Genomic DNA, 15,856 nt, shown 5'->3' on the forward strand with positions numbered 1-15,856 from the left:
GATATGAATTATTGTGAGTGGCCAGTGGATCTCAGAAACATTACGTGGTAGGTACCACGTTCCAAAAGAAACAAACAACCCGAAAGCCCCCCAGTGCCGTCCAAGCAATCGAAACGTGCCGAACCCCTCTGGTTCAGCCTTCCCGTCATCCACATTACGTCGACCCTGGGCTGTTCAGGGGTTTAATTGACCATACCGTGTATCCGCATGTACAATACCCAGGGCCTGACCTTGCGTGCAAGAAAGATTTTGAATCCCTGTCTGCCACGTGGACTCATTGGGGTTCGGGAACTCCGAGTTGAATGGGCGGCTGGTTTGCCGAAGGGTCTCCATAGATTCAACGTACCCGGCTATGGTGTCATTGAAGTTTTGCGGAGTAGGTCCTAAGTTTTTTGAATGGTTGAGAACGCCAGAGTTAAAATGATCGTGGGATGTTTTGTTTCACAATATGCAGGCAAGATTCAAGTAATATTAAAACCAACAACAACATGGGGGGGTCATGAGAATTGGGAATATCTCTTGATGGGCAATTGACGGCAACTCCGGGGTGGAGAGTTGGGGGCGGCTTGGCTTCTCTGGACTGGGCGCTTATTTTGAACGCCAACTGTAGCCACCGCGTACGATTATGCTGCTGAAGAAAATCTCCAGTTTTTTTCTTCTTTTTTTCGGGTTTTTTTCTTTTTTGTTGCTCTTTGGTGCACTTCAGATCTATCGGGAACCAGGGTAAAGAACGTCGGTAGAAAGAAGGCATCCTTTATGAATGCATTCAAAATGACACTCCCCTAAAATTATCTCTTCATTCGCCCTCCCACCATGTCCACCGCCTTATCGACGTCAGTAGGTTGTTCGTAACATTACAAATCTCGCCCGAATTCAGCCCAGTACCGCAAGGAATATTTTTTTCTTTTCTTTTTTTCTCTGGGGGCCTCGGCCAGTTTCTCTGACGCGACCTAGTTGCGGCACAGAAACGGGTGGCAGCCTTTCCATAGATCACGCCAAGTAACTCAGTACCTTACAGATTTTTTTACATCGACCACCCTACTTTCCGAAATGCCATATTGTGTTGGCAACAATTTCTTTTGCACACCGCCGTTCTAAAAGAAAAGTTGCCGCGTGTCCACGATGCCCCCAGAATCATGGGCCTAGCCGAGCCATTTTTGCAGCCTGCCTGCGGCAACCAGGAGTCACTAATAGAGATCCAGCACTACCGGATGTTCGGCCGAAATGGTTCCTATCGAGCATGGATGTAAGTTTTTTTTTTTTTCCCGACGAGGAAATATTTTTTATGGTGTTTGGAGGCACTCACTGCTCCTCGTGAAATAACCAAAGCATACACCTTGAGCCAGGGGCGGGTCAGTGGATTGAAAATGAATGAGCAAATGATAAAAAGTATAAATAAAATGAATTTGATCAAGAGCTAGAAAGTCATGGTCAGGAAAAAAAACCGAATATCAATTTCCGGGGGTTTCTTTGACATTCGAATTGGGGGACGTTCACCGGTCAACTGAGCTGGCATCTCGGCATCCAGTATCGCCGTTTTTTTTTTTTGTTTTGCTCAAGTCCATGACGAACTTTCAGAAATGTGACGGACCTATAGCAAATGCGGGAGTAGAATTAAACATGCATGGTAGAGCTATTGTATTTCGCTTCTGCTGTTTACCGTACTTTCGTGTTGTTCATCAGTTCGCACACCCCGTTACCACACCCTCATCTACACATTTATCGCGTTTTAGCTGTAGGTTGCCATATGCGGTCTGGCTTGAAAAGACTGCCCGCGGGGCCGCTGTGCACTTTCCTGCCTTTGCTCCAAGTCAATATTGCTTGGAGGGACTCACCGGGCCCCTCAGGATCAACATGTCTGTAAAGGGGGGGAAAGGGAAAAGAGATAAAACTAATTTTTTTAAGAAAAAAAAACCATTCCTCCATGCTCACGAAAAGACTCACAGGTGAAGGGCGGTATAGGTTGGTTCCATGGAACAAAAGCCGGGGTGTTGGCTCTTCTCCCCCTTCCAGTGTCCTCTAGCGTGATTTCGTCCTCAGGCTATCTATCCCTTTGGGTTATAAAATGTCGCTTTGTTTCTCTTCCAATCTTCTCGCAACAAAAATTTCTTCTTGACATTAAATTCAGTCTGCCCAAGAAGATACAAGAACTACATTTCACCAGGGGCTTGCACAAGCAGTAAACAGCACGCCGGCAGTTTTATTATTGCTTTGCCACGCTACCACCTACCCGTCTACCTACCTATCTACACCAGCCCCATTCCGTCCCCCAGTCAGAAAAGAAAATGGCGGAGCCAACCCAGAAGCAAGAGCATGTCTAGTAAGTCAGATAACATCTTGGATTTATTCTCGTCCTTATATTTTGAGCCTAGAGAAACAGAAGGTTTACTGACGATAAACCGTTTGCCAACTGTTTTAGTCACCGACACTCGTCGAGCATTGCACCCACAGTCTCTCGTGACAAGAAACAGAAGACCGCCGGCCGCGAGGTCCGAATCAATAACTGGCTACAAGATGAAGGCCTTGCACGCCTAAACTACATCAGCCTTGCTGGTGTGAAAGATGAGAAGCCGGAGAAAGGCTCATCAGCTCAACTCTGAGTCTCTGGAATGTATTTGGATTGGATAATTGGCTGTATTGATAAACGTTGTGAAGACTATGTATTCTTGGGAAATGTAACGATGAGCAATAGGTTTGGAAGGCAAAACAAAAAGGATCAAGAAAAATATGGAGAAACGGACAATGAGCTAGATTTACAATTAGGGCCAGGTTAGACAGATTGAATTTTGAAGCCCAGTACATAAAAAAAAAACAAGAAGTAGCCAATTGGTAAAGGTTGCTCAGCTGTGGGGAAAACGCCATCGCTTTCCATTTTGTTGAGTCCTCAGCTGCCAACCAATGACCATTACGGTTTTGTTATCTGTTGAACTTTAGAGCGAAGAAGATTCTTACACAAGATCTGGAGAATCTGCAATCAGCCGTGCTTACGGAGATGTGCATTGAGGCAGGAGAATTTACTGACTCACGACCGCGCATGTCTGTGGTGGGTGTGACAAAGACAGCCCGCAGCGGTAGCATCAAGTTGTCAGTGACAGTTTAACCTATCTAGGCCCCCGCATCATTCAGACGGGGGCAGCCGCTGGCTAATGCTACTTTGTACCAGAAACCCAGCTGCAAGAACCCATCCGTTCATGTCCATCTGAACTTGCCGCTCATACTGTAGAGGAGGGTGGTATTGTTGATCGCGGCAACGCGGATCACCATACCGTACAATACATTTTCTTTTCTAAGGCGGGACCGACCGTCCTGAGCCGCGGTCAGCTTATTTAGAAAATTCTGCAAAAAACAAAAAATCGAGTCACAAGTCTTTGAGGTGACCAGTGAAATTTCTTGCGCCCGGGTTCCGGATGTTCGTTCCCCGGTGCAATCTTGGAAGATAAGTGGCAGGAGTGGAATTGATCGACTCAATCAAGTAGACAAAGAACAAGGACAAAGAAAAGGCTTTGCCTGGTCGATCAAGCGAGATCACCAGAAGAGCAGGACCACACAGGATTGCTGCGAACCGGATGCGCATCCGGTCCACACTTCGATGCTGTACAACGTCAGTTGCCGCAACAGCGATCTCGGGCGGTCTGAAGTTCCGTAGGAGACAATCTTGTGATGGTGTCACTCCGTAATACCTGACCCAGCCTTGGATGAAAAGTTCCAGGTAGTTAGGTAACTATTTACAAAAAAGAAAACACAAAAAAAAATCTTTGTCTTTGAGCTCCCTGAGCCCTTTGGCCAGAGCTCTTGCAATTTTTTTTTTTTTTTTTTTTTGGAGAGGGCAGCGTTGGCCTCTGACAGGGTTCTATGCCACACGATTTTCCTCGCGTACCTTTTCAATTCCAGTCCCTGTTCATTTGCTTTGATTCATCCACCCGCCATGATAATCTGGAGTGAGTTCCGGACTGCGTAGTTTTTTTTCTTCTTCTTATCATACCTTGCATCTCAAGATCGTGGCAATTGAGATGTAGGGCTGAGAATCAACACATAGTGCCGGCAGTACAAGCTCGTCCGAGCTAACGCGAGCCGTTCGCGGCGCCCCGTCTTTACCAGCTTGCCAGGTAGATCGTAGGGATTAACCTTGCCCTACTTCATACTATGGAGTAATCTACGGTACAGAGTTGGGTGGATCCTTCAATCAAGGTACAGGACCCTGACACAATCTGCACCAAACAAACGCTATTAAATTACCACCCGATTCTTTTGCTCACGTCATCCACTTCATTTTGTCCGTCTGGAGGTTTTTTTTTAATATCTTACTTCTAAAAAAATAAAACAAAAAAAGACACATTTATACAGGGCAAAAACCGCTTAATCCTTCATTTTTGCATAGCTCACATGCTATGCGGTCGCAAAGTGACTATGTCTTGCGACGTCATAACGTATAACGGAGAAGCCTTGTCAGGTCCACGGTCAGGTGCTAGCGACGAACGTTCGATCAATCTGTCAAGCCAATCTACCGGAGGTTATAACGTTTTAGTGTAGACCGTCCTTTGCAGTCTCTATGTTCGGAAGCTAAAAACGAGCGACGCGGCGCGGTCTGCAGGGGAACATGACCTAGGGCTTTAAACTATAAAATTTTGGGTTGGACAATGCGACAAAGAAAACAAAAAGGGAAACAAAAGTATTACTCACATTGAACAGAGCTCTTTGGCTTTCTGATTTGAGAGTTCCAAGTTGGTGTTAAACTTGGCTCCCTCCCGCCCCACACTCAGCTCCCCTGCTGGTTGTTGGTTGGAATTGTCCACCAACCCAGCATGAGACGATCGGCCGCCCGCCTTTTTATCTCGGAGATAAACACAGAGTAAGCTTGAGTGAGCGTCGAGGATCCACAAGCTTATTCATTGGCCAGGGCCGACAGAATTCCACAAATCTACTCACCATGAGGATCCGGTTTTTTGGAAACAGCCAATGTGCCAATAAACGGCCAGGCAAATGGATGCGAATTGCAAAGAAACAGCGGTCGACGCTACCCGTGAGGTCGGGACCGAATGATGCCTAGGTTTTGGTGACGAAGCAGTTCAGCCCAGGCGTTCGGCGTTCGACCAAGATGTAATGTAATAACAACCATCGTGAGAAACAGGGAAGGTGGCGAGTTGCAAGCAGCGAAATGGAGAGCGACAGGTAGGGACGGGACCTACCTACCTACCTACATACCTAGGCAATGTAGGTACTCGAAAATGCTGGACGTCTCAAAGCTGGCGTCCTCGCGGCGAGCGACGTTCAATAATGATTGATGTGGTGGGGACATGACTGTGGCGCGGTACCCAAAGGTACACCTTACGCTTGCCTGCCTACCTGACCAGGCTAGATGGACAAATGGGCTCCCGTCGTCACCACTAGGTGAGCTGGGCTTAACCACTTTGGGGAGATGGGTCTGTACCGCTGTGCCGACATCAGCGTTTGGTGGTGAAGTCGTCAGCGCTGGCCTACCTACCTTACCTACCTTGCTACTAGGAGGTACCTTAGGTAACTTTTGCAGCAGCAGCAGGGATGGTTCGCAGGTATGGGAGCCGGCGGTAGACCCATGCGTTTGGTAAAAACGAAAAGAAAAAAAAACAACCTACGACGCCGGGACAAGCAAGCACTGCCCCGGCCAACTCCTCGCAACGTGCATTGCGTGCATGCTCATACAAACCAAACCGAAGTACCTACACAACTTACCTGCGGGCTACTTTACGACACCTTCAGCACAACTGAATTATCTTTTCTCAGCATACCTATATACCCGTGTTGGAAGCATTGGATTTGAATCTACGAGCAACAAGATATATTTTCTCAAATATAGCATCCGCGGTAATTCCCAATCACTCAAGATCAACGCTTGTTTCCTGCGAGTCCTGTCCTAGTCACAGTCATTACTTACCACCTACCGCCGTACCCATTCCCTGGCTCTCGTTTACTTTCGAATTGCTCACTCGCAACTGTCACATCACCAACTACTTTCGCCTCCTTACGGGAGCAAATAGTTCGACCTGCCAATAACGAACGGCGCCAAAAGAGTAACTCCTAGCCAGCGTCTCTTCATCCCCACCATACCAGTCCAAGCGGCCGCAGATCACAGCTTAAAATCTCACAGCCGTCCGACACAGAGTCAATCACCATGGATGTACAGGAGCCTCTAACCGTGATCGATGCTGAAGACACTCAGCGAATGTATGTATAGTTTTTGTACTCGCCCGTCATGGAGTGCGGGATGGCCGCACGTGGGGTTGAAGCTTCGCGACTTTCGGGGATTTCCTATGTCGTCGGTAATCATCGCGCAGTGTTGACCGTTGCATGCATATTAATCGATAACAGCGAGTCGAGCAGCGGCCCTGGCCATGTTAGCAACGTCGAAAGCACTGCAAAGTTGTCTCTCGTCGGAGACCAAGTTGCCCTCAGCAGAGAAAGGGTGCAGAACTGGCAATTGGCCACGAGGGTCTGGAATCCCCTGCAGCTCGGAACGGGTGAACAGAGGGAGCAGGGACTTCAGGCTTTTCTTCAGACTTTCGATCATATCATGGCTGGGACGGAGCGGCAGGAATCGGCGCAGGACGGTGACGGCGTTGGGCCTGGCGACCATATTGCAGAGAACACCCAGACCAGCGCACCTTAATACGTCAGGCCGACATCGCTCTTCAAGCATTTGGTGGGGCATGTAGCAAGCTGTTGGCACTTGTGGCTTGTGTGTGGCTTATTGCTGTGTTCAGTGGCTCGCACGTCAATCACGTGTTGTGGCCCTGGGGTCTTGGCTCGTGGTCATAATCGTGGCACTTAGGGAAGGAAACACGCTCGCGACGGTCGATGAGGAGTTTTCGTCTGTTGAATCTTATTTAATTTGCTTTCCTTGACTGTCCGCTGCTGTACAGATCGCCAGGTGACGTTTAATAAGACGTTCGCGAGTGTTGATGAGTTGATGAATCCGAGGAAGCCCAATGGCAAGGCTGAGCTAGCGTTTATCAGTTGTCAGTTGCAGGAACAAACGCGCGACTTTTTGGTGTTCATAAAATAAAGTTTTGCCGTTCTGTTGACACCAAGAGCTCGTTCTTCTTTGATAGATGCGAGGGGCTCATTATTGATGTCAACATTGATGAACGATGACACAGTTTACTCTCGAGTATGAAGAGAAAGAGAGGAAATGAGGAGAAATGGCGGTGCGGATATAAAATTATCTCGACCGTTCCATCCATCACGGGGCGAGTCAGTGATGTGATTGGTTCCGAGGCGCGGGGTGGTCGTCTGTGCATGCATAACCCTAACTGCCTGAGAACTACGGTTTCTCTACTGAACTTTATCAAGGCCCAAGGCTTGTGTATTTTGGATGATGACAAGCACAACAGTCGCAGGTGTAGCTTGGTCGGTTTTATTTTCCTTTGCAATGAAACAGGGTTCCACATTTTTCCACAGTTGCCAAGTCCAAATGGATGAGGTTGCCAAGAAGCATCTTGCACAGTTCTACGAACAGTTCGCTCAGTCTGTGCCCTTAGCGCTGCGACCGAGATCCCTTCGTACCCTTAGTGCTTTATGACCAGCTGCTCTTTTCTGATTTGCTTGCAATTCCTCAACCCAGGGCAAGCCATCACCGATGCTGCCTAGGCGTCCTGGTCCACTTTCTTCTGCCGCAACGTCATCAGTAGCGAATTGCTTTGTCCTAGTCTGGACATCTTGTCTATGGCGTTCCTCAACGTACGACCAAGTCGGAGCGGCGTCCAGCCTCCCCCAGACAAAAACGATCCGATTGCTGCCAGTGTTGAGCTCTGTGATCCTCTCCTCCGAGACAGGCGTGAGCAGCTGTAATGTTTGGCTTTTCTCGTCAATGGCCCTGACGAGAGCGAGGCCGACGGTGCGAGAATGCCGAGGGTCAAGGGTTATCCCCCTCTGATTTTGTATAAACGGCAAACCCTCTGGAGTTTGGACCACCGGGATATTGTAGTATGCCTTGGTAGAATCATCGTTTGCATCATGGTCGATGTCCATCTCGTAGCCATGAAGTTGCCCAGCCGCGGCTGACATGTCTCTGAAGGCAGCTATATCCTCAATTTCAACCATTGCTAAAATCATGCCATCTATGAGAGGAGCTAGCATGTCTGCTGTCGGCTCATAGTCGTAGCATATGATTCCAAGAATGGCACGATCTCGACCACCATATTTCACATTCCAAGGCATAATGGATGCCAATGGGTCTGTGTTCCAGTGCAGATACTCTGGGGCAGATGCTAGCTGGTCAACATGGAAGTAGGACATCATCTGCATCATGCGCAAATCTGCAGCTGTCCTTGCTGTATACTTGCTCGATTGAGATGGCATGAATACTAGAGGCATTTTTCTCAGACATGCCTCTCGTAACGCCTCAACAGTCTCCTCGGGGCCTTCTTTCGACATGTAAACAACCTCGGTCGGGCGAATTCGGCCAATGAGTTCGGTGATGATGTTTAGTCCGGTTCCCTGTACCCAGCCACATGTATTTATGACCAAAGGGCACTTGCGGCGAAGCTTGGTTGCATATGTAGCATACAGGTCGAGGACACATTCAGTATAATGATCGGGGTTGGTGATGGGTGAAATTGCTGCTATGGAATGACTTCGTATTATTCGACTTCGTCCTGTTGCCGAGAGACAGGGGTGACAGAACGGAGGTTGGAGGTTCGGGGATTCGACATAGACTAGCGATAAAACCCCTGGGGCTCCAAATTCAGGCTGCCCTGGGTCAATGTCGAGGATCGCAACACCGGGCTGTGGCTGGTCTTTCCGTCTGTTTGTTTCCGTGACAAGACGGTTCGCAAGTAGTCTGCCAAAGGTAGATTTGCCGGAAGACTTTGGACCGCAGACAAGGATCGTCATTGATTCCGAGCTCCTGGAAGCGGCCGCTAAAGATGCAAGCTTCTTGTTCCATTCTGCCAAGGACGCAAGTTCCTGGAGAGGAGCTGCCTTCGGGCCATCCTCGCTTGTGTATATCTATCAAGTGGCCTGTTAGAACTTGTTTGTCCATTTTGCAGTGTCATGTCGTAGTAATTAGGTCTTACTATGGTATATGAAGGCCTCGTAGAGGCCTTGGGCTTGTTCAGCGGCTCTTCCCCAGCCGCATCGTTCCACAACTTCTCAAACTTGGGTGACAGGCTGCCTAGATCCCTCAGACTGCTAGCGGCCGGGTGGGAGCTGAGCTCAAGGATGGCATCTTCCGAGCACCGGATTACAGGAAGTGCATGGCAGTGAGGAGAGTGAATCCACGTGACACCGCTACGCGCTTGTAATGTTGCGCCAGCAACACTTATCAGGCCATTTTTTACCGTTAGGCCATAACTTCCGAGTATTACGAGACGCTTGAACAAGGTCAATGAGTTGGTCAGTCTGATTCCAAGGCAAAGGGTTTAATGAAACTCACTTCGCCTTCGACCAGTTTGAGTACAGAAATGCCGTGGGGTTTCTTCTGAAAATTCTGTTTGCTCGCCTTGAAACTAGAGAAATAAATCACCCTTGTAGATGATGCTGACTCATCTACCTCAGCAATTTCTGGACTGATCGAAAGTGTTAGAGAGAGAAATGCAGAACATGTTTGTGGTGTTGAAGGACTCACCTACCTCGCGCGAGACGGCACCTGGGATGACACAAGACTTGCGGGCGTTTCTGGTGCACTTTCAGAGTCTACAAGAACAACATCCGGGTTTGCAGCATCCCTGATATTGTTAACCTTGGTAATTGTGGTTCCTTGGGTCTCTGAAGGCGAGGAGGAGGCAGAGTTTTGGGATTTCAAGAGCTGTTGGCGCAAGGCAAATGCACTCATGACTGTCAAGTTTGTGTGTTAATTTCTGTTTTTACAGGCACAATCACTATTGCCAGTGGATGCGATGCCACGAAATCATTCGTACCTGATGCGCCCGGACTCGCACTGGCACTGGGATTACCAATCTTCCTTTTCTTCCTTGTCTCCATGGTCTTGGTACAATATTCAGAGAATTGAGGGGAGGAATATCCAATAAATAATTTTGCACTAATACATCGTTATCTCTTAGCGACAGTATCGGGTCAATTCAAAATCAATTCTACGCGCTACAACGTGAGCTTCCTTGGACCTGCCCCATATATCAACCTTAGACCCCACCAAAGCTTTGGCTGGCCAATTATGTCTTTCTAATTCCCTCACCGCTGCCCCTCAATTCCTCGTCGCATCGGCAGAAAGACGCGACTGTTCCAAAATTTTCTTCGCTGGCCTGCGGTTTTCGCGCGTCACTTTAGCTTCACTATCATCACCTCACCCTTGACTCTACCCTCAACTGCAGTGCCACCGCAAACCACGAATTTCTCGACTTCCATAAGCCTCCGAGGCTCGTAACCGCACTTGATTGTAGTTTTGCTTGCAACACCGCCAATATGCCGATGCCTAGGGCTAATGTCCAAAGCCTGGGCGCCCATGTCTCCAACCTGGCTGGCTCTGCGCGCAGTTACGTCTTTGGTAACAATAGTCGAAACTCAAAACAGAACGGCATCAAAACCGAGGCAATGATGGAAGATGATGACTCTAGCAGTGGAAGCGACTCCGACAGCGACATGTCGGATGGTGAGGGCACTGAGAACTTCCTCTCCAAAATCAACGCTGCCACTGCCAACAAGATGACAAATGCAGCACCCAAAGGCGGTGCCAAACTATCGGACAGCGCTTCAACGCCTGCCACAGCTACAAAGAAAGCATCTATGTTCAAGGGCGAGCCGAAAGGGACCGACAAGAAGATTAAACCCGAGCCTACCACGGATGCTGAGGATTCCACGAGTAGCTCCGACAGCAGCTCTGAGTCGGATTCAGAAGACGGGAAGACCTCAAAGAAGCCAGCGGCTGCCGTCAAGAAAGCCGCCTCCAAATCTGAGCCTAAGAAGGCGCCTGTGTCTTCGGACTCGGACTCTTCTAGCGACAGCGATGACAGTCATGAGGAGCAATCTGCCGCCAAGGTAGCCGCACCACAAAATAACAAACAGTCGAATGCCACTGCCAATAACAAAAGTGACAGCTCGAGCTCCGAGGATAGTGAAGACGAGTCCGAGGAGGAGGCTCACGTTTCTAAACAGTCCCAGGCTACAGCCACGGACAAGTCCAAGAAGGCTACTAAACCAGCTGCACCGGTGACGAAGAAGGCCGCCGAAAGTTCCAGTTCTGACTCTGAGTCCGTGTCAGGTTTCGATTCTGATTCCAGCTCTTCGGAAGAGACGTCTTCGTCGGAGGACGAGAAAGCCAAGCCTGCCAAAGCGATTGCGACAAAAAAAGGTGTCAATGGTGTGGCGACATCCAAGTCAAAGAAGCAGGCTGATGATTCTGATGTGGAAATGGCCGATGAGTCCTTTGCGCTTGTGTCAAACAGCCAGCCTGCCGATGGGGAATTGTAAGCTCGCTTTTGGCCTGTTAGCCTGTGTCTTCCGGTATACTGACTTTCAATATAGGGCCGACGCATTTGTTAGGGAGGGCTTCCAGTTGCGCAAAGCTTCGGACGACACAGATGTCTCAGAGGTACTAAATATTTTCAAGCAGGCGAAGCGCGAGGGCAAGCAGATCTGGTATTTCACCACCCCGGCATCAGTGCCAGTTAGCGTTGTGGAGAAGATGAACTTTCCTATGCGCAACGCGCAGACCGGTGAGCCCATTGTGTCGCACAACGGGCTAGACTATGGCGTCGATCTAGGAGCTACTGGAGTGCCCAGCACCTACAAGATTCTTGTGCCGGCAAAGAAGGGCAGCAAATACGAGATGGGTAAGTGCCTTTGTGGTGTACAAGTTAAAGCTTTGTTCGAATGGCTAACACATACTGTAGTAGATCGGGGCATTGATCATACCATGCACCTTAAGAGAATCACCCAGCTTGCTGCCTCTGACTTTACGGCGAAGCCCAAGCCTCAAATAGCCGCTAAGCCACCAAGACCCCAACCTCCGGTACTGAAGAAGCGATACACACCCATTGGTGTCCCCACGCCTATCCTTCCCCCAATCCCGGCAGTCCTGAAGTCGAGAGGCGACGTGGCCATGACCGACGCTCCGGATGCCGCCGAAGACAATGGATCAACGTCTGAAAAGAAGTCCAAGAAGCGCAAGGCGAACGCAGAGGAAGCTGCCAAGACCCCCTTGAGCGAGACAAAGTCGAAAAAGGCCAAGACCATCAACTCTATATCGGCAGAACCTTCCATCCCACAAATCACGTCACCCTCTAGCACACCCACGGGTACAGACAAGAAGCCGAAGGCAAAAGGCAAGACGACAGCTACGACAACTCCAGTCTCGCAGGTAAAAGCCAGGCCAAAGAGCTCCGGCGAGGTGCCAAAGACGCAAACCCCGGTTCCGCTGCCCAAATTGCCAGGTTTGAAGAGGTGATTACCGGTTTGTTTGAGAATCGTACCTTTGACCAGCGTCTATCGCGCTCTTGTTAAGGGTTCCAATTCCTATTTCCGAATTTTACGACACAAGGCGTTCAAAGCGTCGATATCCCCTTTGAGACCTTGGCTTGATGGAGTGACAGAAAGCCAGCTATGATCGGTTCTTTTTTCTCGATTAACTATCATCATCTACTGCGAGGCTTGAGGATTAATAGCAGATGGATGGTTTTGTGATAAGCCATCCCCCTGGGGCTTGATTTGCACAGGCAAGCTCGGTCTGTGAGGCATTGTCGCGGATTGGTTGTTCCTGTTACATATTGCACGTGCCGGCCCAGTCTCGGGATCTTTGGTCTCAGTACCTACCTAGATCATTCGAGGCGTTTCATACTGCATCTGACGGAGTTCTGTATATCCCACTAAAGCTTGGGCTTTTTTTTCCCTTCCTCCTATTTCTCTTGTCATTTCCGATGAATATCCACAGCCACGTTGTCAAAACAACCGCCGATTACTCCAAGCGGACCCTTGCCAGTTCGAATTTTTAGTATTGCGTGAGGCAAGGAAGTATCTTGGAGTTGCGGACATAACTAGATCGATCACATCTTGTGGTTTTATAGATGGCAATTGGATCACTAACTTTTGGTGGTTCCATACACATCCTCGTACTCCTTTGGTCTAATAAATCAATGGGTGGGTGGGACAAACAAGTACGGTGCTCAGATGTACCTCGAATGTTGTACACCGGCAAATGACGCTAAACGCTTTTGTCATATTCCCCTCATTTTCTGACCACATCAAACCAAGGTTGGTTCTCACCACTGCACATATACCAAGGAGTCATTGGGGAGGAAAGTGCAGTAGTTGTTTTGTCTTTGTGCAGTTGCATTATATGCCGACTACTTGGTAAACAAACCAAGACACCTGACCCTCATACGATCATCTCAACTACATCTAATCAAGGATCTTGGCAATACCGCCTTGCCGCCAAAAATCCCCATGCCGAGACGATAGATCAAGATTATGTGTGCGGCGAATGACTCAAAAAAAAGACAGCTCCATGCCAAGATGAGGCAAATGTACGGATATTGCCATTTTTGGTAGTCTGTAGCCAGCGGGGATTCAACATCGCTTGGTTGGGGTTTGAGGCTTTTTGCGCACCCGATATTCCGGTCTCCGAATTTGACTCTACTCCAGGCCTTTTATTGGCCTTTTGACGGGTTATGTGATTTCCTATTAATGTTTGCATTCCCTATCTCCTTGTAAAGACTATGACCCCGCTTGAATTCCGGGAATCCCGACCTACAACTTCTGTTTTCAATTCATACGTATTAGGAACAACAAGAAGGGCAATGGGCAACTCCTCCACAGCAGCACCGCCAACAGCGGCGCTCCAGGGCCGGCGCATCCGAGTGCGGCCTGGGACGCCCGCCGACACCGAAGCCATCGTCGACATACACTACGCCGCGTTCGAGGCCGGGCCCACATCCAAGCTCCTGAGCCCGGGCGGGGTGACTGAGGACGCCAAGGCAAAGTTCGGCGCGAGGATCTTCCCCCAGCCGGAGGAAGGCAAGAAGGAGGAGGGCGAGCCTCTTGTCTTCGTCGCCGAGCTGGTCGGGGACGACGGCGCGCAACCCGAGTTGGTGGCGTTTTCCAAATGGACCCTGTTCCGCACGGAGCGGTCGCGGGACCAATGGGATGTTGAGAGGCCGCCCATGACGGTGGAGATGCTCGGAGAGGGGTCGGATGCGGATGTCTTCAACGCCTTTATTGGCCGCATGCACGAGTACAAAAGCAAGTACATTCAGGGACAGAAGCATTTACGTGAGTCTTGCAACACTTCATCAGTAGATTTCTTTTTTTTTTTTTTTTTTTGGAGATGAGATTCAGGCTGACAGCAGAAAACCAAAAACCAAAAAGACCTCGGCATCCTAGCCTGTAGCCCAAAATACCACCGGCTTGGTGCGGGTGGCGCTCTGCTGAGTCGTGGATTCGAGCTGGCCGATGCCGAGGGCCTGCCGACCTTCTTGGAGTCATCTCCCGAAGGCTACAAGCTATACAAGCGGAACGGGTTCGAGGACCTGTGGGCATTCGATCTAGAACTCACCCAGAGGTGGGGGGTAACCCCGGAACTTGGGGCAAACTGGGGACACGAAAATGGCGTCGAGAAGTGCGGTCCTTGCGCCGAGGGCGGCTACCGGACTGTGGGAATGAAGAGGCCGCCCAGGAGCACCTAAGGGGAGTTTCTGGTTATGGCCTGGTTGACCAGCGAATGGCGTTGTGGTGTTCAAAGGAAGGAAGCACTGAATGGAGTTTTACGTTTTCAAAGTGGGGAATTGGACCAAAAGAGAATCTTTGGTGAAATACTAGCGACGGAATCCTCCATTTAGCAAAATAACGAGACACGTTGCTAGTCTACATACCTTGTCAGTTGGGTTGAGTCGGTTCTATCAAGCTCAGTTATCAATGACAAGCCCTTTCTTATCAACTTTGATAGGCAGTCTCTAATTCACATGGCTTTTGCATTGATTTAACGGTCAAAACTGTCGGTGACACCCAAATTTGATCTAATGCTCCGTATCCAACATAGAACAGTGGTCACGATACAGCATTGTAAATGACTTGGTACGACGACACGTCCCGCTTACTTTTATATCATCTGACGTACATCACATTATAAAATTTGCAAAACAGGGACAGATTAAAATATTACAGTTATTTATATATAAACCCTACTAGATATACATATTTCCTATCGATCTAACAAACTACCGCTGCCTTTTCTCTCTATTCCACTTTTCGGTTACCATCTCGAAAATTCCTCTAACCTTCATACTTATTAACATGCACTATTCCAAGTTCCTTAGCATTGTGGCATTTGGCATTTATACAAATGCTTTACCCATCAGCCCCTGCAGTTGCACCTCTCCTCATGTCGACGGCAGCAAGAGCAGTAGCGACTTCAATATAGCCGCTGGAGCCGCTGCTGCAAAGGCAAACGATGCTGCGAAAATTCTTCCTCGTCATTGCGGACTGTGCGGGCTTCAAGGGTGTTCGCCTAGGTAAGCAAACCTGTTACTGTGTCTCAGAAGTTTTTTTTCTTCTTCTTTTTTTGCTGGAATGAATGAAATTAAGTGAAATAATATCTGGCAGGTTCTGTTATACCGTTTGGTCCCAAGATGGTTATGGAAGTTATAGCAGCTCTAACAGTGGTAGCAATGGCAGCAAGGGTAGCAAGGGTAAGTAAACATGTATAAAATATGCGTCGAATATTTGTATTACGCAAGTTACTTTACAAGATTATATATACTTAGAGTAGAAAATCAACAAGTGAATAATTGCATTACGTTACGTGTTCTCGTAATAACTGGTAGTATGTAAGTGTTCCTTGTTTACCGCGTAAACCTCCAATTACAATCTGATACAAACCAACCCTCGGTTAACCTTCTCACGACGCGGTAAATTCCCCCGATTGTGAATAATA

At 48.8% G+C, this 15,856-nt stretch overlaps 7 protein-coding genes across 7 annotated transcripts; 5 read left to right on the forward strand and 2 right to left on the reverse strand.

The window, feature by feature from the left end:
- Positions 1-815: 815 nt before the first annotated feature.
- Positions 816-1,593, forward strand: PgNI_00759 (uncharacterized protein; the record flags this gene model as incomplete). The annotated part of the gene is made up of 2 exons (XM_031120836.1): positions 816-833; positions 1,019-1,593. Coding segments are annotated over 2 exons (318 nt in total), but the record flags the coding sequence as incomplete, so codon positions are not given.
- A 478-nt stretch (positions 1,594-2,071) lies between these two features.
- On the forward strand, positions 2,072-2,763 carry PgNI_00760 (uncharacterized protein). Its single transcript, XM_031120837.1, has 2 exons — positions 2,072-2,320; positions 2,420-2,763. Exons 1-2 carry the CDS (start codon positions 2,286-2,288, stop codon positions 2,598-2,600), a joined length of 216 nt encoding a protein of 71 aa, XP_030986944.1. The 5' UTR covers positions 2,072-2,285; the 3' UTR covers positions 2,601-2,763.
- Positions 2,764-5,634: 2,871 nt separating this feature from the next.
- Positions 5,635-7,147, forward strand: PgNI_00761 (uncharacterized protein). The gene is made up of 2 exons (XM_031120838.1): positions 5,635-6,201; positions 6,346-7,147. The coding sequence occupies exons 1-2, from the start codon at positions 6,149-6,151 to the stop codon at positions 6,641-6,643; spliced, it is 351 nt and encodes a 116-aa protein (XP_030987693.1). The 5' UTR covers positions 5,635-6,148; the 3' UTR covers positions 6,644-7,147.
- On the reverse strand, positions 6,332-6,610 carry PgNI_00762 (uncharacterized protein; the record flags this gene model as incomplete). The annotated part of the gene is made up of 1 exon (XM_031120839.1): positions 6,332-6,610. One exon carries the CDS (start codon positions 6,608-6,610, stop codon positions 6,332-6,334), a length of 279 nt encoding a protein of 92 aa, XP_030986942.1.
- A 350-nt stretch (positions 7,148-7,497) lies between the features above and the next one.
- On the reverse strand, positions 7,498-9,957 carry PgNI_00763 (uncharacterized protein; the record flags this gene model as incomplete). The annotated part of the gene is made up of 5 exons (XM_031120840.1): positions 7,498-8,982; positions 9,051-9,347; positions 9,410-9,542; positions 9,606-9,810; positions 9,894-9,957. 5 exons carry the CDS (start codon positions 9,955-9,957, stop codon positions 7,498-7,500), a joined length of 2,184 nt encoding a protein of 727 aa, XP_030986943.1.
- A 331-nt stretch (positions 9,958-10,288) lies between these two features.
- Positions 10,289-12,997, forward strand: PgNI_00764 (uncharacterized protein). The gene is made up of 3 exons (XM_031120841.1): positions 10,289-11,396; positions 11,455-11,762; positions 11,823-12,997. Exons 1-3 carry the CDS (start codon positions 10,396-10,398, stop codon positions 12,374-12,376), a joined length of 1,863 nt encoding a protein of 620 aa, XP_030986946.1. The 5' UTR covers positions 10,289-10,395; the 3' UTR covers positions 12,377-12,997.
- A 2,219-nt stretch (positions 12,998-15,216) lies between these two features.
- Positions 15,217-15,619, forward strand: PgNI_00765 (uncharacterized protein; the record flags this gene model as incomplete). The annotated part of the gene is made up of 2 exons (XM_031120842.1): positions 15,217-15,434; positions 15,583-15,619. The coding sequence occupies 2 exons, from the start codon at positions 15,217-15,219 to the stop codon at positions 15,617-15,619; spliced, it is 255 nt and encodes an 84-aa protein (XP_030987300.1).
- Between the last annotated feature and the right edge of the window lie 237 nt (positions 15,620-15,856).

Source organism: Pyricularia grisea (genome assembly GCF_004355905.1).
Source record: "Pyricularia grisea strain NI907 chromosome Unknown Pyricularia_grisea_NI907_Scaffold_1, whole genome shotgun sequence".
Taxonomy (NCBI): domain Eukaryota; kingdom Fungi; phylum Ascomycota; class Sordariomycetes; order Magnaporthales; family Pyriculariaceae; genus Pyricularia; species Pyricularia grisea.

Excerpts from the sequence above, each read along its gene's own strand:
- PgNI_00760 (XM_031120837.1), top strand. The coding sequence starts at position 2,286 with ATGGCGGAGCCAACCCAGAAGCAAGAGCATGTCTA. Across the intron at positions 2,321-2,419 it reads CAGAAGCAAGAGCATGTCTA|TCACCGACACTCGTCGAGCA; the intron begins GTAAGTCAGATA and ends CAACTGTTTTAG.
- PgNI_00764 (XM_031120841.1), top strand. The coding sequence starts at position 10,396 with ATGCCGATGCCTAGGGCTAATGTCCAAAGCCTGGGCGCCCATGTCTCC. Across the intron at positions 11,397-11,454 it reads CAGCCTGCCGATGGGGAATT|GGCCGACGCATTTGTTAGGG; the intron begins GTAAGCTCGCTT and ends CTTTCAATATAG. Across the intron at positions 11,763-11,822 it reads GGGCAGCAAATACGAGATGG|TAGATCGGGGCATTGATCAT; the intron begins GTAAGTGCCTTT and ends CACATACTGTAG.
- PgNI_00761 (XM_031120838.1), top strand. The coding sequence starts at position 6,149 with ATGGATGTACAGGAGCCTCTAACCGTGATCGATGCTGAAGACACTCAG. Across the intron at positions 6,202-6,345 it reads GCTGAAGACACTCAGCGAAT|CGAGTCGAGCAGCGGCCCTG; the intron begins GTATGTATAGTT and ends AATCGATAACAG.